The sequence below is a fragment of the Cordyceps militaris genome, assembly GCF_000225605.1.
Source record: "Cordyceps militaris CM01 unplaced genomic scaffold CCM_S00006, whole genome shotgun sequence".
Taxonomy (NCBI): Eukaryota; Fungi; Ascomycota; class Sordariomycetes; order Hypocreales; family Cordycipitaceae; genus Cordyceps; species Cordyceps militaris.
Genome location: NW_006271974.1, coordinates 940,485 through 965,255, shown reverse-complemented (window position 1 = coordinate 965,255; position 24,771 = coordinate 940,485). Strand labels below are relative to the sequence as shown.

At 46.7% G+C, this 24,771-nt stretch overlaps 7 protein-coding genes across 7 annotated transcripts; 5 read left to right on the top strand and 2 right to left on the bottom strand.

Moving 5' to 3' along the window:
* Positions 1 to 253: 253 nt before the first annotated feature.
* Positions 254 to 1,456, top strand: CCM_07592 (D-isomer specific 2-hydroxyacid dehydrogenase; the record flags this gene model as incomplete). The annotated part of the gene is made up of 3 exons (XM_006672733.1): positions 254 to 339; positions 391 to 437; positions 480 to 1,456. 3 exons carry the CDS (start codon positions 254 to 256, stop codon positions 1,454 to 1,456), a joined length of 1,110 nt encoding a protein of 369 aa, XP_006672796.1.
* Positions 1,457 to 3,632: 2,176 nt separating this feature from the next.
* CCM_07591 (Fe(2+) transport protein 3) lies at positions 3,633 to 5,032 on the top strand (the record flags this gene model as incomplete). The annotated part of the gene is made up of 5 exons (XM_006672732.1): positions 3,633 to 3,712; positions 3,771 to 3,828; positions 3,886 to 3,975; positions 4,035 to 4,932; positions 4,998 to 5,032. 5 exons carry the CDS (start codon positions 3,633 to 3,635, stop codon positions 5,030 to 5,032), a joined length of 1,161 nt encoding a protein of 386 aa, XP_006672795.1.
* Positions 5,033 to 5,763: 731 nt separating this feature from the next.
* CCM_07590 (uncharacterized protein) lies at positions 5,764 to 6,893 on the top strand (the record flags this gene model as incomplete). Its single annotated transcript, XM_006672731.1, has 5 exons — positions 5,764 to 6,149; positions 6,226 to 6,258; positions 6,318 to 6,558; positions 6,635 to 6,710; positions 6,778 to 6,893. 5 exons carry the CDS (start codon positions 5,764 to 5,766, stop codon positions 6,891 to 6,893), a joined length of 852 nt encoding a protein of 283 aa, XP_006672794.1.
* Positions 6,894 to 8,961: 2,068 nt separating this feature from the next.
* CCM_07589 (C6 transcription factor, putative) lies at positions 8,962 to 12,591 on the top strand (the record flags this gene model as incomplete). The annotated part of the gene is made up of 8 exons (XM_006672730.1): positions 8,962 to 9,024; positions 9,968 to 10,076; positions 10,332 to 10,783; positions 10,895 to 10,931; positions 10,997 to 11,473; positions 11,539 to 11,854; positions 11,952 to 12,235; positions 12,290 to 12,591. 8 exons carry the CDS (start codon positions 8,962 to 8,964, stop codon positions 12,589 to 12,591), a joined length of 2,040 nt encoding a protein of 679 aa, XP_006672793.1.
* A 1,408-nt stretch (positions 12,592 to 13,999) lies between these two features.
* On the bottom strand, positions 14,000 to 15,643 carry CCM_07588 (maltose permease; the record flags this gene model as incomplete). Its single annotated transcript, XM_006672729.1, has 2 exons — positions 14,000 to 15,374; positions 15,459 to 15,643. 2 exons carry the CDS (start codon positions 15,641 to 15,643, stop codon positions 14,000 to 14,002), a joined length of 1,560 nt encoding a protein of 519 aa, XP_006672792.1.
* Positions 15,644 to 15,893: 250 nt separating this feature from the next.
* Positions 15,894 to 18,971, top strand: CCM_07587 (C6 zinc finger domain protein; the record flags this gene model as incomplete). Its single annotated transcript, XM_006672728.1, has 7 exons — positions 15,894 to 16,229; positions 16,252 to 16,358; positions 16,443 to 16,489; positions 16,534 to 16,749; positions 16,828 to 16,884; positions 16,958 to 18,024; positions 18,102 to 18,971. 7 exons carry the CDS (start codon positions 15,894 to 15,896, stop codon positions 18,969 to 18,971), a joined length of 2,700 nt encoding a protein of 899 aa, XP_006672791.1.
* Positions 18,972 to 19,405: 434 nt separating this feature from the next.
* Positions 19,406 to 20,157, bottom strand: CCM_07586 (3-beta-hydroxysteroid-Delta(8),Delta(7)-isomerase; the record flags this gene model as incomplete). The annotated part of the gene is made up of 2 exons (XM_006672727.1): positions 19,406 to 19,860; positions 19,932 to 20,157. The coding sequence occupies 2 exons, from the start codon at positions 20,155 to 20,157 to the stop codon at positions 19,406 to 19,408; spliced, it is 681 nt and encodes a 226-aa protein (XP_006672790.1).
* Positions 20,158 to 24,771: the final 4,614 nt, after the last annotated feature.

Below are 24,771 nucleotides of genomic sequence, written 5' to 3'. Positions count from 1 at the left end.
GGATGACGAATGGTAAGTTGGGGGAATAGATGAAGTTTGATGAAAATGGATAAGCTAAATTTGATGAATGAATCAATAGACCGAGATAATGAGCTGGGCAATGCATTGACACGTTACAGTCACATGGCAGCGACTAGCGTGATGAATGTGAATGACTAAATGACGAATGGTCCGTTTATCAGCAAGTCTCCTATCAGCAGGCTGCGGGGGTGGAACTTGACTCCGAAAATAACTCTCTACAAGCCGGTTCACAATGAGTCTCAAAATAGCAGTTCTCGATGACTACCAGGGTATAGCAGAGGAATACTTTGGAGCGCTGGGCGGCGAATTTGAAATCAGGTATTTCAAGGATACCCTGCTGCCATACAACCATCCAGAGACGCCGTGAAGCGTTCAAGACGAGTTAGTGCAGCGGCTGGAGCCATTTCAAATCATCGGTACGTGAACAATCCGGGGACTTTTGGATCTATCGGTTTCAGATATACATGCCCCAAGTGGTGTTATTGGCCAGGATCAACTCGGGGATAACACGGTAGATTCTGACTTATCTCAAACTACCTACATAGTCACTACTCGAGAACGGACCCCATTCCCCGCGGAACTAGTCAGGCGCCTGCCGAAGCTGAAGCTTCTCCTCACAAACAGCGCGCGCAATCTAGCGTTGGACCTTGATGCCTTGCAGGAGAGGGGCGTCGTCGTGGCCACGGTGCTGGGCCTGCCGCCCGTCGGCTACACGCCCGTCGTCGACTCGACGCCGGAGCACATTCTGACCCTGATCATGGCGCTGTCCAAGAACATCGCCGCAGACGACGCGTCGGTGAAAACCGGCGGCTGGCAGACGGGGTGCAGCACAAGCCTCTCTGGCAAGACGCTGGGATTGGTCGGCCTTGGCCGTCTGGGAGTGGTCACAGCCAAGATGCTTCATGCCGCTCTAGGCATGCAGGTCATTGCGTGGAGCCCCAATCTGACTCAGGACAAGGCAGATGAGCAGGCCCGAGCGGCCGGGCTCGCGGCCACGCAGCCTGACGGGCGTCCGACATTTGCGAGCGTCTCGCGCGAGGACCTGTTCAGCAAGTCGGATGTAGTCAGCCTGCATCTGGTCTTGTCAGACCGCTCCCGGGGCCTCATCACGGCCGCCGATCTGCACAAGATGAAGCCCGAGTCCTTCTTCGTCAACACCTCGCGCGGCCCGCTCGTCGTGGAGAGGGACCTGCTCGACACGCTCCAACAGGGAAGAATTCGCGGCGCCGCCCTCGACGTGTTCGCCATCGAGCCCTTGCCCGCGGAGAGCGAGTGGAGGACAACGGCCTGGGGTAAGGATGGGCGCAGCCAGGTGCTCTTGACGCCGCACACGGGATTCGTAGATCACGCCACGATTCACGGCTGGTACAAGCAGCAAGCGGAAGAGGTTGTGCGCTGGAAGAATGGTCAAGAGCTGGGCAAGCGCCTCGTGTGAGAGGCAGTGTTTCTCTAGAGGTGCCTTGTTACATTGGTTAGTTTGATAGCTCTTGGAAGACTGCATTTTGTGGAAGCAACTATTCCCCTCAAGCTTGGCATGGTTTCCTTTGCGCTGCGGCTGTGTAATGTCAAGGTGAATACATGAGCGGAATAACCTCCCGAAGCACGCAACTAGTCGCGTGCTCCCTTGGCTGCTGATCGCTGGTTTCGCTGACTTACATCGGACCCTAGATTTGCATGACAAGACAGGCCAATGGGGTGACTACCTGCTTCTTTCTTACTGAGACCGCCACAAGATATGGCCCCTTTATTCCCCCTCAAACATTGTCACAGAAGATCACAAACATGGGGATCCAAGGTGAATTAGGATGAAGATGTGAAACGCGACTGGAGTCGGATCCCTTGGCCGACCAGCAGACTTCTAAAACACGAGCTAGGAAAGATGCGACACAGGCCTGACATGACCGATCTTGACAATGCCCACCATACGAGGCAGAGATGCACAATGAAGTATGTTTTGTGCGGAATAAAGTTTTCATTTTATTCTAGTTGGTTATATGTAAAGCAAAAATTGTGGCGACCCATGTATGTGGGCGATGATGCAGAGACATGCTTGGCTGCTCATGACTACGTATCGCTCATATGTCAAGGATGATGACGGATCATTAAAGGAAAAGTGAAGAGTGATTAGTTCATCGTCACGAAGTGGTTTATGTGGTCATGGTTTTCTCCTGGGCTTGGCTTGCTTGGCCGTCTGGCTGCGGACTACGTAGAGCGCATGTGGCCCAGAAGACTCTAGTAGAACTTGACTCGAGCCCATCTCAACTTTGGCCCGGCTGAGATAAGGTTGGTACGGGACTTGAAGCCACTGCCGCACGGCGCCACCACTACCAGGTACAGTAGTCGAGAGCGATGGCCGCAGCCAGACACGCCACGTTGCTGCAAGCCGTCGGCGTATGGGCGGCTCCCGCGACGAATTGATAAAAAACACGAGACTTTGGGGCACATGACATGGCTGTATGCGTTGTCACTATGGAACCGCAGGGTTGGATTTGAAATCCATTATTTGGGTATGACTCGCCGTGCAGTCCACCCTCGCCACAAGGCCAAGCGTCCATCACACATGGTTGTGACAAAACAAAGCAGTGCCGCGCCCTGACCAACCAGGCTCTCCTTTCCTTCTGAAGATGGACTACTATAGTAGGATCTGAAGAGAAGAGCAATGGATAGGAAAAGAAGACCAAGACGGCTCAGCAACCAACTCTACTCTGCATCGACGTGGAGGCTTCTTCGCTCAGCCCTCTCCGTCCAAGTGCCAGCTGTCCATCTATCTAGCCATCGGCCCCCACGATAACTAATAGATCGAGCCGTCGATATCCACAAGACCGTTTTGCGCCATTTCGACCCCTACAAGTTGGCCGTGGGTCTGAGATCCTGCCAAGTTTTCGGGGTACCTGTCACCACTCACCGTCCGCTTAGACCTGGGTCAATGGAGGAAGCTAAACCCCGCTACAGTCCGTGTCACAGATTATCGGCGCCTTTTCTTCGTCGCACATGCCCATCATTTCTATTCCTAGATCCATATCTTGCTCACTTATGAGATTGGGAAAAAACCAGATGTTGTGAGACGACATCGCCGGCAAAACGGCCCCCGAATGGTCCACAACCGTGCGGGAGACGCATGACACTCTCACCGGAAACCACCATTTCCGTAGTCCTCCACACCCGAACAAGGCCTGTGTTTGCTTATGCGACACCATCAAACGGACCCCCCCTAGCCTGACCTCCTAGCTTGGCCACGTCCAAATATCGGAAAATAAAATAAAAATTGCGTAGAGAGGAAAGTGTATTGGGGCAAACGTTGGACCTGAGGGCTCAACCCACGACGAGTGGTTGGCGGCCGCCCTAATGTATACAAAAGACCATGAAAACCCATGCCCTAGACAATACAAACTACACTTCTACAGTCACGGCTCCAAAAGAATCCGAGTGCTACATGATCTAGTCTGGTTACGGATCAATTCCTTCGAAACCCCTGCTTCGGAATTCACCTCGAACCTTTTCCGTCACCTCGACGCTGAAGCTCTCTCTGCTCTCTCTTGACTCGGCTCTGCATTCGATTCTTGGCTCAGACCTCCTTGCCTCATAGTCATTCTTGAAGAACAATCCTCAAAATGGCCAGCGAGAAGCCTCAGTGTGGCAGTGATGTCAATACCGAGGCCGAGTACGACCTGCCACTTCATGTGGTGGGCTTGTGTATGCTTTGAATGTCCCGGCTTACAGCACATCGTCCAAACTAACCATCTGATTAGTCCTAATCCTGGCATCCTCACTGCTAGGTATGATGCTCTGCAAATGATGCCCAAAGATGTTAGTCCATGCTGACCAACCCTTCTTGCAGGAGCTGGATTTCCCGTTGTCGCCAAGCGCTTCAAGGCTTTGAAAATCCCACCCTCCATCTTCTTCGCCTGCAAACATTTCGGAACCGGCGTCCTCATTGCCACTGCTTTTGTTCACGTAAGCATCTCCCGCTCTGCCTAGAACCAAACACACAAGTCAACTTACACGCAAAATAGCTGCTGCCGACTGCCTTTGGCAACCTGATGAACCCATGCCTTCCCGACCTCTTCACGGAAAAGTACCCGCCCATGCCCGGTGTCATCATGATGGCTTCCATGTTCGTCCTCTTCGTCATTGAGATGTACCTCAATGCAAAGACGGGCGGCCACTCCCACGGCGGTCCCACCGGGGAAGAGCTCACGCACCCCAGCCACCTCCAGCACCATCTTGAACGCCCCGACTCGAGCGCCGACGCTGAGAAGAAGACGGAGACGACTGTGATTATCGGCGGAATCACCGAGCACGAAAGTGGCTGCAGCAGCCCGACGGAATACCGAGGCGACTCATCCTCGACCCTCAACATGGCCCCTTCCCGCCTGCCTCTGGGCCAGAGCAAGAAGAACGCTGCGACCGAGGTGCGCTATTTCGATGAGGCGGGCATGGAGGTTGACCCTCAGGTATACCGCAAGATGTCTGCCAACATCACCTTGCTCGAGGGTGGTATTCTCTTCCATTCCGTTTTCGTTGGCATGACCCTCTCCATTACTGTCGATGGCTTTGTCATCCTCCTGATTGCCTTTGTTTTCCACCAAGCCTTTGAAGGCCTCGGTCTCGGCTCGCGTATCGCCGCCGTGCCGTACCCGCAAGGCAGCATCCGTCCCTGGCTCCTGGTTGTCGCCTTTGGTGTCACGGCGCCCCTCGGCCAGGCCATCGGTCTCGGTGCCCGCAACACGTACGATCCCAACAGTGCGTTCGGTCTCATCATCGTCGGTATCTTCAACGCCATTTCTTCCGGCCTCCTCATCTACGCTGCCCTGGTCGATCTGCTGGCCCAAGATTTCCTCTCTGAGGAGGCTGACAGACTCATGGGCGCCAAGAAGAAGGGTGCAGCATTTGCATTTGTCCTGATAGGAGGTAAGACGCCCAATTCATGAGAAAGCAGTATGAAATGAATCCCAGGCTAACATGCATCGTCATAGCTGCTGCCATGTCCATCATCGGCGCATTTGCGTAATTGGCATAAAAATAAGCTGGTGTTTTTTTTTCCGGGAAACTTTTTAATGTGATAACGACAGGTGATGATTGCTAGTCGCTGGGCGACTAGAAAGTTATGAAGAAGATGAAAAGTGCGAAGCTGGCGCATTTACTGCGATCCTACATGGTTTATTGGAGCACGGCACGATGCATTGGTTTTATGACTAAAACTTGACAAATTTAAAAAAAAATCCTGATGTTTATGAACAAACAGTAGAGAATATGCATGTATCGTACCGATTCTACACCGACGGTGTCTGGGCTGGATGCTACTCCGACTTGATCGTGTTCGGAATGGCCGGTCACAAACGTGGGCAGACTGCCAACTTACATGGCCATAAAAGTCGGATTTAACTAATCATGCTCCAGGATGCGACAGTCGGCAGCCCATGCCGTACTAGTGTTGACGGAGCTGGAGCACTCGGATGCAACCTGTAAGCAACTAGGTTAATAGCGGATGGAGATGGCACCAGCCGTTCCCTCGAGAGGTGGAAAATTAATCTGCGTTCAAGATTTGGCCGACATCATCTCGGTCTTACCTCCACATCGGGCAACGGATTCACGACAGAGTAGGCCATCGGTAGTTGTCGCTTGTAGTACAAAACTTGCCATGAATAAAAGAGAACCGGCGCCGCCCACAGCCGACTTGGTCCGAGTCTTCTTGTCGGGTCTCATCTTCAATTTCTTGTCAATCGATCCAGCATAGACAAGATGCGCGTCTCCTTCTCTTCCACCATGGCCGCTGTGGCCGGCCTTTGGTCGCTGGCCAATGCCAACACCACGCCCGTCTCCGACAAGGATATGAACGACCTGCTCAACGAGGGCGGTGTTTCGCTGGCGATGAAGGCGGCGCCCATGTTCTTCTTCGGGCAAGCTTTGAATCATCCGCCGTGCATTCCTACGTTTGCCACCGACAAGAGCAACAGACAGACTCCGCCGGCAGACCTGTGCGACTGGCCCGACACGGGCTGCAACTGTCGCACTCCTGGCGTGCCCATCGGTAACCCTTCGCCGTCTTTTCCAGTCTATTACTCGTACCAAAAGTGCACGGATACCAGCGTCCGCATCCAGTACTCTCTGTTTTACCAAAAGGACGGGTAAGAGAGGAGACGGGCATTGAGCCTACCGCACCGCAGTCGCGATGAGCTAACGAGGCGCGCCGCAACTTCTTAGATTCAATCCCACCAAAGTCTTTGGTCACCACTAGTGAGTCTCGGCAATCACTCCAGTTCGTCAAACGGCACCGAGCTAATCTATCTTCATAGTGACTGGGAGCGTGTTCTAGTCATCTGGAAAAAGTCCGACGACGGCCTGTGGCGCCCGGCAGAGATCAAGCTATCGCAGCACAGCGGTTACCAGACTCTGGAGTGGGATCAGATTCAAAACACCTTCAGCGATGACACTGCTGGTGAGAAGCTGGGCGGACCCAACGGACAGAAGAACCTCAACCACGCCAAGGTCTATGTCGCCTGGTCCAAGCACGATCACCACAATGACCGCAACACGGTACGCTCCAGAAGAGATTCGCGCTATCCAGCGAGAACCTGTATCTAAACTGCGTCTTGCTGACCCCCAATGATAGGGCTTCAACGATGCTCTATCGCAGCTCACTAACAATGCCTTCCGCTCCCAAGACTGGTGGTATCTACCGCAGAGAGGTATGCTGTACTGTCATGGTCAACTCAACGCGTCCCAACCCCCTTCCTAACAATTTTTCTATCGTAGGTGACTACATTCGCGCCGACGGAGGCACCGAGATTGGCCGCCTGATGAGAGGCATGGATTGGGGCGATGCCAGCTCCAACCCGGCTCTTGTTCACGACAGCCTCTGCTCGGCTTGAGTTTTCAAAACGTGGGAATGATTTCGTGGCGTGAAGGGTATATACCACAAATATTTTGCTATTGGTGAACCCATCAAGCAAAACCATAAATTATAGTATGAGAAAGTTGTGATTACGACGACGACGACAACTGTGATTGACCTTGGCCGTACTGCGATGAGGCTGAGTTGCTACTGCGTGGTGATGCTGTCACTGACGGACTGAAATCTTGGCTGCAAGCCAGTCAGAACATGTTGTTAGCAGCAACGCCCACCATCTCAGCCCAATCCACTGGGGCGACTGTAGGTTGGACGTAAGTGCCTCGTACCACGACCAACAGCGCCTGTCATTGCATAGGTTGTCGCTGGACGTGTGTTGGCCAATACGCATAAGCGCATCAAGCCAAGCAATGAGCGGGATGTAAAAGGCTTGGCAGGACCAACCAACTCGCCACTGGTAGCACAAATCCCACAAATCCTCGCCAAGGCGGAAGACGACTATCCGACAAGTCAATCTGGCAGTATGTATGCGGCCGATTTTGCAGGTGCCAGACGGTCGGTAACTAGATAGGTGTCATGTCCTACCTGGGGTGGTCGACGGCGAACGCACGGGGCCACATGACGGATGTAGAGCGGTGACATGACACGCTGGAGGCGCCTGCGAACCTGCCCAACGGGCGGGGAGACGCGCGCGACGGAGTGAGCTGGCGCGCATGGTTGAGGCGGTGAGAGTCGGCGACCTGGGGACGCGAGGCGCGAACATGAGCGCGTTTTGCGCTTTTGACGCCTGTAAATGCAATGTGCATGTCAAGTCACCTTGTAAGTGTGGGACTGCATGGTTCTTGTTTCTTGTGTGTGTGTGTGTTCCTGCAAAGGTTGACGGTTTGTTGCTACCGTTTGTTGTTAGGCAGACATGTTGACGATGCCGATTGACTCGTGAGCAAGTTGCATCTTGGCCCTGTCGCCACAGTGGGTCACCGTTGAACGTGAATGTGGCGCAGGTCGCGATAGCGAGACACAAGTCGATGCAAGAAGAAAGTTAACATATGCTACTGTTGGCTTGCGCTGCAGGTACGTACACTAGTTGAAGCTCAAGTCGGGGATTCCCAGTCAGTTCATGACGAGGACAGAATCATACCTAGGAGGTAGGTATCAGGGATTCAGGGATTCAGGGACCACTGGGCTGGGGGGATCTGACATGCGGCGTGTCCAGAGGCTGTTTCGAGGCTGACAGGGGGAGGGGCTACAGCAGCAGGCGCGCCCTGCAGCCTGCAGTGCCGGACAGTGGGACGAACGATGGTTGACCGGCACATGATCAGCCGGGCAGGGGGGAAGGGAGGGAGGGGGAGAGCTTAAAAGGTAAATTTTGCAAAATAGATGAGAAAAATGGGACGTCCATCTGCACGGAGGCTTGGCAGAGTATGCATGCGTAGGTAGGGTAGGTAGTGTATTCCTATTATTATAGTGAATAGGTAATATGTGAGGCGAGGTGTGTCTGTGTGGAGGATGGAGGATGGCGGCGGATGGTGGTGAGATGTGAGATGGCACCATGTTGTGTTCCTCTTCTTCACAACAAGAAAAATCGCCAACAGGGGTGACGAGGCCAGCATGCATGATTTGGGAAACCTGATCCGGGCAAGGCTGGAAATAAAGTTGTAGCACAGAATTCTAGAGGCATTTACAGAGTAACTACGGAGTACAGAACAATACGTGGTCGGCAGTGGTCGGTACGTACCGAGCGTCAGACAAGGGGGAAGGCGAGGCGGATGTCGCCAGGCTGCCCCAGGATGTTGGGCAGGGAGGGAAGGGACTCGAGGAGTCAGTCGAGAGAGAGGGCTCTTGTTGAGCTCGTACTACAAGGCACGCAAAAAGAAGGGTTTATCCGTATCGATAGTTATTCGTCCGTGCTTTTTTTCTTTTTTTTTCTTCTTCCCCAAATCTTCCTCTCGAGCTTCACAAGATTGATTGTTGCAGCCAAGCAAGGGTGGCTGACGTGGGTGAGATGGCCCATGGGTGCTGCCGGTGCCGGCGGCTTGGGCGATCGGTAGCGGGCGACCACACCACAAACCACAAACCACAAATCGTTGGCCATGCTATGTCTGTCCTGGCTGGCTGCTGGCTGCTGGCTGCACAACGCCGCCGCCGCCCGCCCTGTGCGTCGCCCATCGCCGCCGCCGCGCCATCAATCTCGCCTTGCCCAGCATGCTGCGAGGCGCTGCTCTTCCGTTGTGCCATCTCTGTCATCGAATGAACCAGCCAACTAGGTAGGTACCGAGATGCACGAGTTGCCTTTGACATTCTCTTACCTACTACCTACTCATCCAGGCTAGGTACCTAGTAACTAACCCATCCTCCCCATCACCACTGCCGTCCAATAAGGCACCAATTCAGTATTGCCGCCACCTAGGCACATTAGACAGTAGGCATGTAGCCCCACTACTGAGACCCTCGTTTCGAGCTCTTGTCTCTCGTTCACCATTTTCTTCCTGTCGCGCATCACAAGTCACCACCTCCCCGCCGCCCACCTTGCTGCCTCTCCCCTTGCTCACCTACCTAGTTATCTGCTCCATTGCAATTGTCACAAAGAGAAACAAGCAGAAGCGACAAAGAATTCACTTCACCCACACGAAAAAAGAAACCGAAATGGGAAACCACCAGAGAAGCCGCAACAGATTGAGACAAACAGCCCCCCTCCGTTGTCGACGCCTCTCGGGCCGCCTATCATCGTCCTAGCTGTCTTATTAGCCTGGCCGATCCAGACGCCAGCCAAAACCTCGTTGAACCTTTTTTTTTTTCTTCGCCCTCACTCTCAGCAATCATCCAACCGTCCATCACTCCATCCATCCACAATCGTCCTCGTCCTCCTCCATCGTCTTGCGGGGCTCCTCATCATTCTCTCCTTGGCGCCGGCCCGCCCTCTCTGATCCTCCGAATTCAAAATCCCCTACGCCATCATCGCTCATTGCTCGTCGACTTCTCCCCAAACACCACTCCCGCTTCCGCTCTCCCTCACCCGCACCCGCACGACACACCAAAAGACACACCAAAAAACCCCCCGTCGTGTCGCCTTCGCACTCTTCCTCCCCGGCGGGCCAGCAACGCGACAACCTGGCTTTGGCTGTTGAGCCCGTCGCTGTACAACATGTCAAGCGCCAAAGCCACCAAGAAGAGCGCATTTTCCTGCGAGCCCTGTCGCCGTCGCAAGGTCAGTCTTTTTTTTCGCTTACCTCTTTTTGTCCCTCTCCCGCCAACTGCCATGACGCCGGCTCGACCTCCGAGCCCGCCCGCCGTCCGCCGCGCCGGCACCCAAAGTCGCCGCCTAGCTGACCAACGCCTTTTCTGTCTTTCGCTCAACAGGTAAAATGTGGTGGTGAGCAACCTCTGTGCCAACGATGCGCCTCACGCAACGATGAATGCGTTTACAAGCTGTAAGTGCCCCTGTCTCATCCTTGTGCGCCAGTGACGCCGCCGCCCATCCACCAGACCGCCCGACCGGCGACCGCTGACACCAAAAACCACCCCGCTAGCAACCCCACGCTCTCGTATACCCAGCGCCTCGAGAAACGAATCAAAGAACTTGAAGACCAGCTTGCCTCATCATCTCGGTCGCCCCCTTCCATCACTGTTTCCGCCCATTCCAGTCCCTCCACCGCCAGCACCGGTCTCAACGACGGCCGCTCGCCTCCCAAATCCCACGCCGACGAACAGTCCTTTACCCGTAGCTTTAGTGGCCTCAAAGTCGACGACAAAGGCCGCATTACATTCGGCAACGGCGCCAGCGCCAATGAGCGACCTGCAAACCCAAATTCCAATGGCGTCTACGCATCTGCCGAACTCGACCAGTCAATACGAGAAAGGCTAGTTGCCAACGCCATGCAGCAGCGCGCCCTCGAGACCTTTTCAGGAACCCCCGTGCGTAGCGTATCCCGTCCCAGCTCTGCTTGCCTGTCAAAGTGTTACTAATGACATCATCGCCAGGAACCTTTTCAATATTTACTCAACGTTCATTGGTGCTGGATACAGCCGCTCTTCATGTTCATTTATAGACCGGCCTTTACTCGTCAGTCCACCACCATGCGCTACATCATGATGCAGCCGCCCGACTTGCATGCTAACACCTTGCAGGAGACATGCAGAACATGGGCCAATACTACTCGCATATGCTTCTCAATGCGCTCATGTCGCATTCCGTAAACTGGGGTAGGAATGATCCGGCTACGCGGCAGCTACTTGACGAACACTACAGTGGCGGAGAAATCTTCGGCAAACATGCTCGCAGCATGCTATTTGAAGACATGAAGCGCGGCGCGTGCACCATCCCAATGGTCCAAACCTTGCTGCTCCTCAGTGCTGAGGAATGCGCTTTTGGCAACACGATCCAGGCCTGGACTTACAGTGGTCTTGCCTTTCGCCTGATGGACCAAATAGGCGTGTGCTTTGATGGCCAGCGATATCCCGGCTCTGTCCCCATCAACGAGGAAGACATCGAAATTCGCCGTCGAATATTCTGGAGCAGCTTCTTCTGGGACAAGATGCTGAGTCTGTACATGGGCCGAATGCCCACCTTGCATCTCACCCCTGCCTCGCCACCACTCGTCATGTGTACGTCCTGTCGCAATCAATGTCCATCTCTTGACCAACTAGCAAGCACTAACTCCGAGGCGTAGACGACGATTCGGCCGAGAACGAGCTCTGGGAGCCCTTTGGCATGCCGCCCGATGGAAGAACATGGAATTACCCGGCCTCCACGGCGCACTCGGCCACTTGCTTCATCGCCATGATCCGGCTTTCGCTCATTTTTAACGAGATCTTGCTCCACATGTACGACCCCGTTATCCCCAATACTGAGATCGAGATGCTCGAATGCGTGGCGTCCCAAGGCCTGGCAATGGACAAGTGGTGGGACGACTTTCCTCCATATCTCAAGATGGACGCCGCCAATCTCCCGGCCATTGGACCGCCGACGCACCTATTCACCTCAAAGTAAGTCGTATATTGATTGACACGACGCATTCTGGCAAGATTTGTGCTGACCTCGGCAAAGCTGCATATATTTCACATACAAGATCCTCTTGTACAGGCCGATGCTCACGCGCCATTACGACACGGGGATTGACGGCCAACTGCCGTGGAGCACGTATCTTATCAACTGCGTGACGTCGGCGACTGCCACCATTGCCATTTTTGATCTGTTTGCCAGAACATACAGTATTAAATACTGCGCCTTGTCGATATCGTACAGCATGTATATCGCCGCGTCTGTCTTCTTGCTTCAGGTTCAGGCCATGCCCAACGACTTCCAGGCCATCAGGCGTCTGGACTATTGCCTCCACATGCTGCACAGAGTGATGGTGTTCAATCCAAGTAAGTCGCGGCAGGTTGTGGCGGCAATAGCAGCATGCTAACAAATTTGTGTAGTCATCGGTCGTTCGACGAATTTCATTTTGAAAGAGCTCGTTGCCATTGGCATCTCGTTTGATGTGGCGGGCGGGTGCCTCGTAGAGACCGCATCGCGCCGTCCGCTCGCGCCCCAAAACAGACAGCTTTATCAACGTCCACTCGAGTCGACGACGGAGCTAGCTGCGCAATCTTCGACACACGCTTTATTTTACTCGACGATCGGGGACGATTTCGGAACCGGGGCTGTGCATCCTGACGTATACCACGCGATGATAGGTCTCGAGCCTGTGACAGTTCGCTTCTGTACGCTTGACGACTGAGCAGGATCCGATCTGGTACTATGATGAAATGGTCATCAACAACATTCGTTGGGTAGTTGGGTAGTCCAATAACCCTGCCAACGCGTAGCCTTAACCGCGTCTTGGAGCCCGGCTTTGCATCTTTTCGCAATGCACAAGCACTTCAGGCATGTCCGCAAAAAAAAAAAAATAAGAGGTTGCCAAGACAGGAATTCCTCTGGGACTCTATCGTTAATAAAGCGAGGGAGGTCCTGTTTATAACGGAACGAGCTGAGCGGATGCCCTTGTCTGCGGATAAAGGTGGGCTCGAGAATAGGCCGAAAACAAGGCAGGCGGGGACGCTAGCTCGGCCAACATCCGAAACCGTGGACGCACAACCTCATCCCGTCGTGCATCAACACGGAAGTTGCCCGCTGGCGGACGGGAATAAATTCATTGGACCAGCTTCGACGAGAGGTCTGCACTTGAAGATTTGAGTTTTATGCCGTGCAGCTGTTTCACCGTCGAAGTGACACTGCATGCTCGGGCAGAAGGCACACCATTACAACATTTGGAAGGTATAGACCCGTACAAGGGAGTATATTGTACCTCTCCGAAAGCCCACGCAGCCTGATCAGCATGTGTTTCCAGACGACAGCCCCTGCTCAGCGGTCCGCGGCTGAACATGGAGACGTTTTGTGGCGGCGATCAATCTAAATTATATACGGCAAACCCCACATGAACATGGCGGAAATCCGCCATGGTGCGACAGACCTCACCTATACATATTTTTTTCTTTGTTTTTAAGCATGGTGGGAAAACCTGGAGTTTTGGAGGGAGATTACGAAAACATGAAGGCATCCGGAGTACTGATGACGGGCGTGACGGGTACGGCGAACATTAGCGTTTGCATCTTGGTTGATACCTATATTATGAGGGGAATAATAACTACATACGCGAGTGAGGCCTGTTTTTGGACAGGGTATTAGACAGGTCGCTTTTTTGATAGATAATTTTCCCCTGTCACAACGCTGTTAGGTTGCCACTACGTGTTAAAAAACATTTATATTTTTTATAAGCCGTGTTAGAGACGTCAACAGCGTTGTAACAGGGGAAAATTACATGTTAAGCGGAAAACGTGTCCAGTGCCCTGTTAGAAAACAGGCCTCACGCGCGTAGGTATATATACAATCCAGCCGGACTAATGCAATCCTATTCATCATATTATATGGTTTCGCATACCGAACACAGTCTTGGCGTCAAGCAGCCCGCGCATTCGGAGTCATTCCGCCCTCTCCAGGTCCACGAGGCTGTGCCAAGTGGAGGGGAGCAGGGGCACGCGGCAGGCAGGTTAGTGGTGGTGATGTATTTTTGCCATGCGACAGTGGTGGACTGTGGAAAATCCCAAAATGTTTCTGGAATTAAAACAACAAAAACAGTACGGCTAACGCTACTCAAACTTGTAAGAACCCATTTTGCGAGGTTGAATACGTCTCTGGAACATGGCGTCAATCTCGTCAAAGGTGCGATCTTTCAGTTCAGGAATGAGAAAGTAGCTCCCAATAGACGCAAGAAGACCAAGTCCTCCGAAAACAAACCCGACCTTGCCCTTGAGATTGCCCTCATCCGGGTTGATCATGTAAGGAATCGCAAAATTGAACGCAGTGCCCATCACAGCTTGGGTCGCCGTTGCGAGAGCAATCGATTGGGCCCGAAGTGTAGTACTACTCGTCTCTGAGAGAATAGTAAAAGCCATGGCACCTAGAGACAGGAAGTAGAAAAAGGCGTAAATGACGGTGAGAGCAGCCTGTGCCCACTTGGCCCCTCCTGTATGAACCAGATCCAGGATTCCGATGAGCAGTAGAATCGTGGTAAGGATGCCCATGCCGCCCAAGAAGAGCTTGCGACGGCCAAGGCTGTTGACTGTAAACCAGCTAACAATGTTGCCTGCTAGACCGCAAGCAGTCACGCCGACCCCCATGTTGAAGCTGGAACCCGTGGGCAGACCGGCAAGCTGGAAGAAATAGCTGGAGAATCCGAGAACGAAGATAATACCAACAAAATGCTGACAGCAAAAAATATACATGCTGATGATGGAACGAATAGAGTTTGTTCCCTTGAAGCAGTTGACAAGTGTGCTGGAGTTAGACTTGGCCGCCTCCTCCTCGGCGATTGTCGCCTCCAATGCTAGCAGCTTGGCGTCTGCATCAATGCCCGATCCAAATAGGCGACATAGCGACTTTTTGGCCTCTTCACGCTTACCCCGGCGAGCGAGATACCAAGGCGACTCGGGGGCAAACGGCAAAAATATGAGGAAGAATGCCGGGAAAAACAGCTGAAAAGCAAATGGCGCGCGATACGCCCAGCGCGAAGTCCACTCTCCAAAGCCAGCCACGGCTCCGTTGGCAATGAGCTGGCCAGACCCGATGCCAAATTGGACGCCCGCCGAGGCAATGCCGCGAAAGACGACAGGACTGAGCTCCGAAGACACCAGAGGCGCGAGAGTCAAGTAAAACCCGAGACCAATTCCAAGAATGAGCTTGGATACTAGAAAAGCAACCTTGGCGGTACAAAGAACCTGGCCGGTAACGCCAGCAGCAGCAATGATCAGGCCTATGAGTAAGGAGGGCCGACGACCGATGCGGTCGGCTGTCCAGGCGCAAATGAAGCCGCCAAAGAATTGGCCAACGCTGCCGATTGTGTTGAAAGCGCTCTGCCAATCGGCGGGGAGGATGTATTTCTGGTCGCTGGATCTGTAATAGCCAAAGTCGCGGCGAAACGACTCGACTCCAATCATGGCCCCGTTGGCCTGAGCGTCAAAACCCCTGCGACATGTAAGAATCATGGTCAATACTTAAATATTGCACGAAGAGCATTAGAGTACTTGGGGATAATGAATAATAACCTACCAGCTTACGCCAGCCATGGCCCAGTAGAAGATCCACCATACGAGTATGGGGTGACTTTTCAAAACTTGCTTTACAGTCAGTTCATGCTCGGCCTTGTTGTCATGACGAAGGGCATCTTTGGTCTGCAGCACATCTTCAACGCCTGTGGCGTGACTCTCGAGTGTGACATCAAACTTGTCATCCATGTCTGCGCAGAAGGCTGAGCCTGCCAGTGGGATGCTGTGAGTACGCGGGGGCAGTTGCAGGACGCTGCCGCAAGGGAGAAGGCTATGGCTTGAAGACGTTGACTTGGCGAGCTAGAGCGTCATGTTTGCTTGTCAAGCGAGGATATGGATATCGATTGCTTATATGATTCCCATGTAAATGAGCCTGTTGCTCCGATCGTTGGGTGAGGGGGCTCGAATCCAATTGCGGAGAGCGCCCGCCCACCACACCATGATACGAGCTGTTGAAAGAATGCGGCTGGGTCTCGTTAAGAAGAATGCAATTCGGACCGACTATCGGCGGGCCGGGATGGCAGCAGAGACCTGCGGAAGCCACGGGGCAAAGTATCAACTTGTCGATCCAATGGACGGAAGCTGGGTGTCGGGAGCAAGCAATTGCATATTGCGGAGGGTGCCACAACCGTCAGAATGTGAAGGGCGAGACTCCCCAACGGCCGGCGTCCAGGGCCTGTGTGGATTGCTTTGTTTGGTGGAGAGGGAGAGACACGATGATTGCGGAGTTGAGACAAAATGTTCCACATCGATGAAAGCTGGGGGCGATGGCGGCGCATGTATAATGGAATGGACAGGTAAATACTAGAAGAAGCAAAGCACTGGATGTATTGGGGAAGCTGGATGCAATCCGTAAATACTCCTGCCGGTCGTTTGGTGACGGCTGGTGGTGCAAACGGCAGCCGTTTGCCAGCTGCTAGCTGCTACTAACCTGGTAGCGGATGAGGTTGGCAGACCTCACTCAGCAACTCTACTGTTTATTAAGCAGAACTGGTCCATTTGCTGTCCTCACAGTCGTCATTGGAATCACCATCAGTAATTGCCATTCCTTTTGAAAACCCCCCTGTCAATCGCTTTAGCTTGCCTGCCCGAATACCACGACATTCCACACCGCGATCTCAAGCCCCAGGCCGCCCGCTCTTTCACCATCGCTCAAGCTGGTCCTCCAATACTAGCTCGCAGTTCTCAAACTACCCTGTCGTGGCTTTTGCGGTGTCACGGGATGCATGGGACTATTAGAGGACAGCGGTGCATCCTATGCCTGCAGCGTCCTGCCTTCATACCTACCTACCTAGGTAGGCTGGTAGACTTGATGATCGGCTTCTCCAAATCCCCAGGTCCCGGCGCCACAGGCTAATTTTGGTCAGCCCCAGGCTCTGATGGCTATTATTTCAACAGCGACACTCCCCGACCCGAGGTCAGCCTCTCATGTTACTTGGCTATAGCAAGTCACTGCCTGTCTGAGGACTAACAAAGGTTCCGGCAGTGCTTATCCCGGTCCAGTCATGCCTTTCCATACAACAATGTCCGCCGTCCTGCCTGCTGCAGCCTCATTTGCCCAAGCCCTACACGCCCTACACCATGCCCACGATCCGAGAGCTGCCATTGCCCCCCCACAGCCTGGTGCTCTTGCGGCTGGTGCAGACACCTCCTCCTTGTCGCCAACTGATGCTGCTGCGCTGGGCCCGAGACCAGGCAAGCGACCTGCTGCCCGTGGCACCTCCTTCTATCCCCGAAAACGGGCAAATACAGCTTGCCAAGTCTGCCGTGCGCGCAAAACAAAATGCGACAACTCAAAACCCAGTTGCTCATATTGTCTGAGTGTTGGCGCCACATGCATTCAGTCACCTGCGGACCTGTCGAGCTTTGATCCGGCTAGCCTCAAGATTTTAGATCGATTAGATGATCTAGAAAGACTTTTCCGCGAAAGTGCAACTTCTACAACAGCCAGCAACCTCAACAGTGTGGACCCAGCTTCGAATGCGTGGCATCCCCCTGATATTACGAGACGCATGAGCTCCAACAGCCACGGCCGCCCAAAAGAGATTGAACCATTCACTAAAGGAGATGGGCCAGGACTGGGCAGCATTCTACCACTTCGCGTGGATCACGTTCTTCAGTGGCCTCTGTTCAACGAGCAGGGACAGCATGAGCCACTCTATCGCCTTCCTCCAGCCGCCATTTCTACCCCATCTGCAGCACCATCCGCGCTGGCAGGGCTAGTAGACATGGAGTCTTACAATATTTATCAACTCTTGGACAGATTCTTCCTATATATTCACTGCAAGAACCCCATCCTTGATGAAACATCGACAAGGCGCCTTGTTGGCAATGCGTTTCTCAACGGTATTGATTGGTCCCCAGCGTCGTGCTTGGCCATGGTCATTTGCGCGCTCGGGAGCGTTGCTACGCCATTTGGTAACAGTCATGAGGTTAAGCCCGGATCACAGGCGTACCAAGACTCGCAAGTCTTTTTTCATGCGGCGCAAAAACGAATTGGCATCATGCTGATGAGCTCCGATCTCGTCGGTGCGCAATGCCTTTTCCTGTCCGGCGTCTATATGATGATGGTATTTCAGCCAATTTACGCATGGAGGTATTTCTCGCAAGCATTGGCCGCCTGTCAACACTTTCCATTCCTTACTAGGGCGCAGTACATGTCCGGAGGCTCGGAATCTTCTCTCGATTCGATGGAGATGGATCGTCAAGACACCCAGGAGCAGGCGGTATACTGGTCAGCATGGAATCGGAGCGGGAGCTCCGAAATGAACTTGACCTACCAGACTTTGACATTGTTCACTCAGGAAGCACGCTCTATCCACCATTCTTCCCAGCGCCGCCAATCCCACCCGCGGAATCCCCTGAGGGCCCCGATCCGGAGACACAACGGGCTAAAGGCGCTTGGTTATTTTACCTGGCAGAGATATCGTTACGAAGGCTGACTAGCCGCCTTTGTAGTGAAGTCACCAAACTTCGTCAAAAAATACCCACCAACGCGAGATTTCTGGAGGTACTAGGCGAAATGATTACCGAGTACGAGGGCCAGGCACGCGCATGGTCTGACAATCTCCCGACGGAGCTCTCTATACAAACACCTGTGGCAGAGGACGGTATCTCCCGGTCGGTCCTCCGGGGACGACTAATCAATTTATACGAAATGTTTTATTGGCCTTTTGTCATGGCCAGATTAAACGCCGCGGCTTCTGGTGTTTCCGTGAGCGACTCAGTTTCTCATTTTTCACGTACCGGCTTGGAGATGCATGTTCACCAAGTGCATGTCAATGAGCCAGGATTCTTCCACCGACACCACGGGTCACTATTTATGATTCGAGCCTGCACCAGAAGCGCGTTGGTTCTCGTCGCTGCCGCAAAATCTGGAATATGCATGCCCGCCAACTGGCAGCAGTCTGTTTATAACGTGGCTGGGATGCTCGGATATTGGGAAGATGAGGATTCTGATTTGATACAATGGAGAACGACTCTGGAAAAGGAATTGGCCTCCATTTTACGACGATGATGTAATCACTTGCGCAGTTGATAAGCGACTGAGAGCACAGTCTCTGGTCTAGTGGTTTGCCTTTGTCGAACGAGGTTTTAATATTTTAGTGTCGGTTGCGGCCGCTGCAAAAATTGATGCTATTAGAAGCTCGGGGAGCGTCGGGCCAACACGACGAGGCTTCAGATGGCCTAACGCCACAGCGGGCTATGAGCTAGCATGATTCTCTCCAACTCGAAGAAGTCTCCTCAGTTAGTAGCCCATGTTGGGAACGGGTCAAAGCTGGCTGGGGAATGGCGCTCTCACGAGCCATCTATCGGCAAGATCTACTCGACAGCCCTGGACTCTTAGCTTACAACTGACAGGGAAAGGCGGACAAATTCCGTTGATACTTGGAACATCGCTTCATCTCATTATCCTTCATATCACCCTTTTCTTGCCATCCCTCGCGTGGCCTATTGATTCTTAGCGGCAGACTTGATCCTCTTGAGCGCCGCGAATGCGCCGGTCGTCTCCCGCGCGCTCGAGAACAGCAGGATGGACGGGATGACAATCCAAAAGGCGTTGAGGAATACATAGTACCCGACGAAATAGTACGGTTCCGGGCGCGAAAACTCGAGCCCGTAGACGAGGAACTCGTAGGTGCAGGTGCCGTAGTAGAGGACGTCGCCGTAGAGCTGGCCGAGCGAGAGGGCGGACTGGGCCGGGTGCCGCCACGGGCTGTCGCGGACGACGCCGTACGCGCAGAGGAAGGCGAGAGGGCCCCAGAGAAAGGCGGTGATGCTCTCCATGCACACCAGGAAGCTGTCGCGGGTGAGGTAGCGCGAGTCGGAGAGGGAGTATTCCTTCCAGAGCTGGGAGAGGACATGCGTGGAGGCGCTAATGTGGTGCTCATGGCGGGCATAATGGCCTATAAAGAGATGAGTTTGTGAACTTTGCTCTTTCTGTTCCGAGTCTTTGTCGAAATATGGGACGATGCACCTTCTAGGCCGAGATGAATGACACCGCAGAGAACAAACCACAACGCTGTGGCCATGTCCGCCGTGGGAATGGATGGGCGTGCGCGGCGAATCAGGCAGAAGCAGGGCACCAGGATCGATGCGAGCGTCGTGGTGAAGATGGCGAGAATCTGCACCGTCGACAGCGTGTTGGCGACGTAGCCGTCAATGGCGACGTTTGGCGGGTAGTACGAGTGGTTGGCTGCCATTTTGTTTTTCCTGTTTTTGTATCGTGTAAGTGGGTGGATGGATATGAGAGAGGCGAGATATAGAAGGGAGGGGGAGACTCGAACTGGTTTAGTGGGGGTATACTATGTCACGCTAAGAGGCTTAATAATCATTCAGACGATGTTAATTAACTAGAAAAGAGGCTATATAGCTAAAGACTACTAGAAACACCCTTATAAGGGGTCTCCTAGAAAAAGGGGCTAAATATATATAAAAAATACTTAAAAGTAGGATTAAGCCTTATAATAAGTCTAATATAATTACCTTACTTAATATACCTTTATAATTTCTTTTTAAATAAATAAAGTAATAAAAATATATTATAATAATTAAAAATAGAATTTATAGTATTTTTTAAGGCTTTAAAGTTTATTAAAAAAGATAAAAAAATAATATTATTATAAAAATTAAACTTTTATTTATAATTATTTATAAAAAACCTTTTATTACTATTAAATAATAAAAAAGTAAAAATTTATATAATAAATAGTTTATTAAGAAATTAAATAAGTTTATTAATAACTAATACCTTTATATATTATTATTTTTTATTATTTTAATATTTTTTAATTAAAATACTTAAAATACTTATATATTACCTAATTTTTATAATAATAATAATTTAACTTATTATATTATAAAGGTATATTTAAAGAATTTATAAAAAAAGGTATTTATTCTTTTTAATAAGGGATTAAACTATATTAAAGGTAGCTAAAAAGGTATTTATAGTTAACTAAAATTTTAAAAGATTATAAAAGGTTAATAAAATATTACCTTTAGCTTTAATACTTTTAAATAGGCTATAAAGAGTCTTTTCTTTATTAGTTAAAATAAAAAAAAGTATATATAATACCTTAAGTAAAAAATTACTATCTTTAGGCTATATATTTATTCTACTTTTAATAGCTTATTTATAGTTAAATTAATTAAGTAGCTTTTAAAGGCTTAATTAGGCTATAAATAGGTTAAATTATTACTTTTTAAGAGGCTTTATAAGGCTATTTATAGTTATCTTTTTAATTAAGATTTATTAAAGGTTAAAGCTTTTTACTTTTAACTTTTAATAAATCTAATAGTTATATATATTAATATAATAAAGCTTTATAATTAGCTTAATAAGGTCTTTAATAACTAATTAAATTATTTATTAGTTATTATAAAAAAGATTAATTTTTTTATTAAATTTAAATTTAATATTTAATACTAACTACTTAAAAGTTATAACCTTTTTAATAACTTATAAGAAAGCTAATAACTTAGCTTTTATAAATAATATAATAACTATATTCTATTTACCTAATTAATAGTAAATTAAGCTATTAAATAGCTTTAATATATATTCTTATATACTCTTTTAATTATAAGTATTATTAATAAAACTAATATTATTAAATATCTTAAAGACCTTAATATTTTTATTAAAGACTATATAGAGATTCTAGGTATACTTAAGATACTTTATTATATTAAGCTTTTATATAATATAGTTAGGTAAGGGGTTAAAGAGGAATTAGGCTAGTTTTAAGAAGGTTAAGGTATAATTTATTTAAGTTATAATTAATAAATATCTAATTAAACTAATAATTAATTAGAACTTCTTAATTTTAGTATTACTAGCTATATTAAGCCTTTTAATTAATAGTTTTATTAATAATAGTATATTAATTAGTTTTAAATTATTATAATTAAACCTAATTATAATTTTTTAAATATATAACTTTTAAAAAAGTTATACTTTTTATACTTTTTAGTTATAAAGAATCTTAATTCTTAAAAATTAATAAAGTTTATTTAATAATTTAACTTTATATTTATTAAAAAAGGCTTAATATACTTTTTTAAAGTCCTTTTTCTACTTTTTTAAATATAAAAAAACTAGGTTATTTATATAGAAAAAGATAATAATTCCTTTATAGGTTATTATATATAGGTCTTCTAAGTAAAATATAAATCCCTTTTTAATAAAGAAGTTAGTTATAGTTTAATACTAAAGAAAAAATAATTTTTAGAGGCTATAAAAGGCCTTCTTAAGAAGCTACTAATATTCTAACTTCTTAAAACCTAGTAAGAGTATTATATATACTTCTTTATTAAAGTCTAAATTATAGAATATATTAATAAAATCTACTTAGGCTAATTCTAAGCTAAAATATACTATAAAGGCTATTATTAAATAAAATATTTAAATAGCTAATATTATTATAGCCTTTATTAAGAGGCTAGCTAGCTATTAATTACCTTATATATATAGATAAGCTTTATATTTAATTAATAAACTATTAAAATTAAATTTATAGGTATATACTTAATATAAGTTAAGAAGTTTTTTACTTTTTATAGTCTTTTAAATATATACTTTTTAAACTATACTTTATACTATAATTTCTATTAATTTATTATTTATAGTTATAAACTAATAGTTCTAAAGTAGGTATTTCTTAGCTTAATAATAGTTATTTAAGGTTAAGGAAAGAGTATTATAGTATAGCTACTTTTCCCTCTTATTAGTTATAATAATAATTATAGCTTTTATAATATTATAGCTTATATTACTTATATTCTATTAAGGTATATAAGATATTTAAGTAGAAAAAGTAGAAGGTTTATTAAATATAAGTTATAAGTAGGAAAAGTAGATTAAATAGGTAAAAGAAAAAGGAAGAAGAATTATAATATTAATAGCTATAAAGATTATATATAAATTATATAAAGGGATTACTATACTTTATAGCTAGAGATTATAGAGACCTTTCTTTTACTTCTAAATAACTACTAAATACTTTAATATAAAGCTAATATAAGTATTCTAGAGTATTTAAGAAGAGGTATTAAAAGCATTCTAAAGTATCTAAAAGTTATATAACTCCTTTATATTTTATATAATAGTTATTTAAATTATATAAAAGTAGGTTTATTATAATAGGAAAAATTAGGGTATTTTTATAGTATATATAATTATACTATTATCCTTTATATCCCCTTATAAAGAGTATATCTTAAATTTATATCTTTTTAAGTAAAAGTATTATAAAATAGGAAAAATTATATATATAAAATATATAAAAACCTAGTTATATATAGGAATTTAAACCTATTATTATATAGTATTATAGTATATATAGGGATTTAAACCTATTATATAGAAAATATTTTATAGTATATAGGAATTTTAACTTATTATAGTATATAAGAAATTTAACCTATATTATAGTTATTAAAGTCTATTAATATTATAATAAGAAAAACCTTTATTATTTAGGTAAAAAACTTATTTATATATATATATATATAAAGAAAAAACTATTTATTTATATAATTTATAAAAACCTTATTATTTAATATCTTATTAAATCTTATTAATTAGGTATATTACTTAGAGATAATTTATTAAGGAAACTATTAAATTTAATTAAGCCTAGAGGCTTAGTAAAAATATTAGCTAAATTATTAGCTATTTTAATATAGAAAACTATTATATTTTTATTTAAAATATATATTCTAGTATAGTAATAAGCTATATCTATATACTTAGTTTTCTTATAAAATTTAGGATTTCCTACTAATTTAATAGTAGCTTAGTTATTTATTAAAATAGGAGGTATAGAGCTTTTTCTATTTAAATTTAAATTATTAGTTAAAAATTTAAATAAATTATTTAAAAATATAGCTTCTTTAGTATAGTCTCTTAAAGCTATATATTTAGCTTTATAAGTACTTAAAGCTATATATTTTTACTTAGTATAAGACTAGCTTATAAGGTTATTATATATATAAAAGCTATAACTAGTTATAGATTTTCTTTCTTCTAAGTTATTAGCCTAAGAAGTATTAAAAAAACCTTTTATAAAATTATAATTAATAGGAAAATTATAATTATAAAATAAAACTCTATTAAGAAATTTATTTAAATATTTCTATATAGTATTTAAAGTAGAAAAGTAAGTATAGTCTAGTTTAAAAGTAAAGCTAGAATAAGTTATAACTATAAAGGCTATATTAGGCCTAGTTTTTAAGGCTAGGTATAATAAAGAGCCTATTTCTTTTTAAAATTATAATATATCTATTAAGCTAGCTTTTATAGTAAATTTAACTAGCTTTAGACCTTCTAATATAGGGGTATTAGAAGTTCTTATATTTTCTTTATTATATTCTTTTATTTTATTAATAAGATATTTATACTAAGAAAGATATATATACTTATTTTTTCTATTAATAGTTATATTAACTCCTAGAAAATCTCTTATTTTACCTAAATCTTAGACTTTTATATATTTATTTAGGTTAGAGATAGTAGTTTTTATTATATTTATATTAGCCCCTATAAATAGGATATTATTAATATATAAAATTAAGGCTATATTATATATATTATTTATAAATACTCTTTAATTATAAGGACTAGTATAAAATCCTAGTTTATTTAAATTATTTAATAGAAAATTATACTATAGTCTAGGGTTTTATTTTAGACTATATAATACTTTATTTAATTTAGTAATAATTCTACTAGTTTTATATAATTCTTTAGCTTAACTTTTACTTATATTTAATTTAGAAGATAATTTTTCTAATAAATAATCTTTATAACCTTT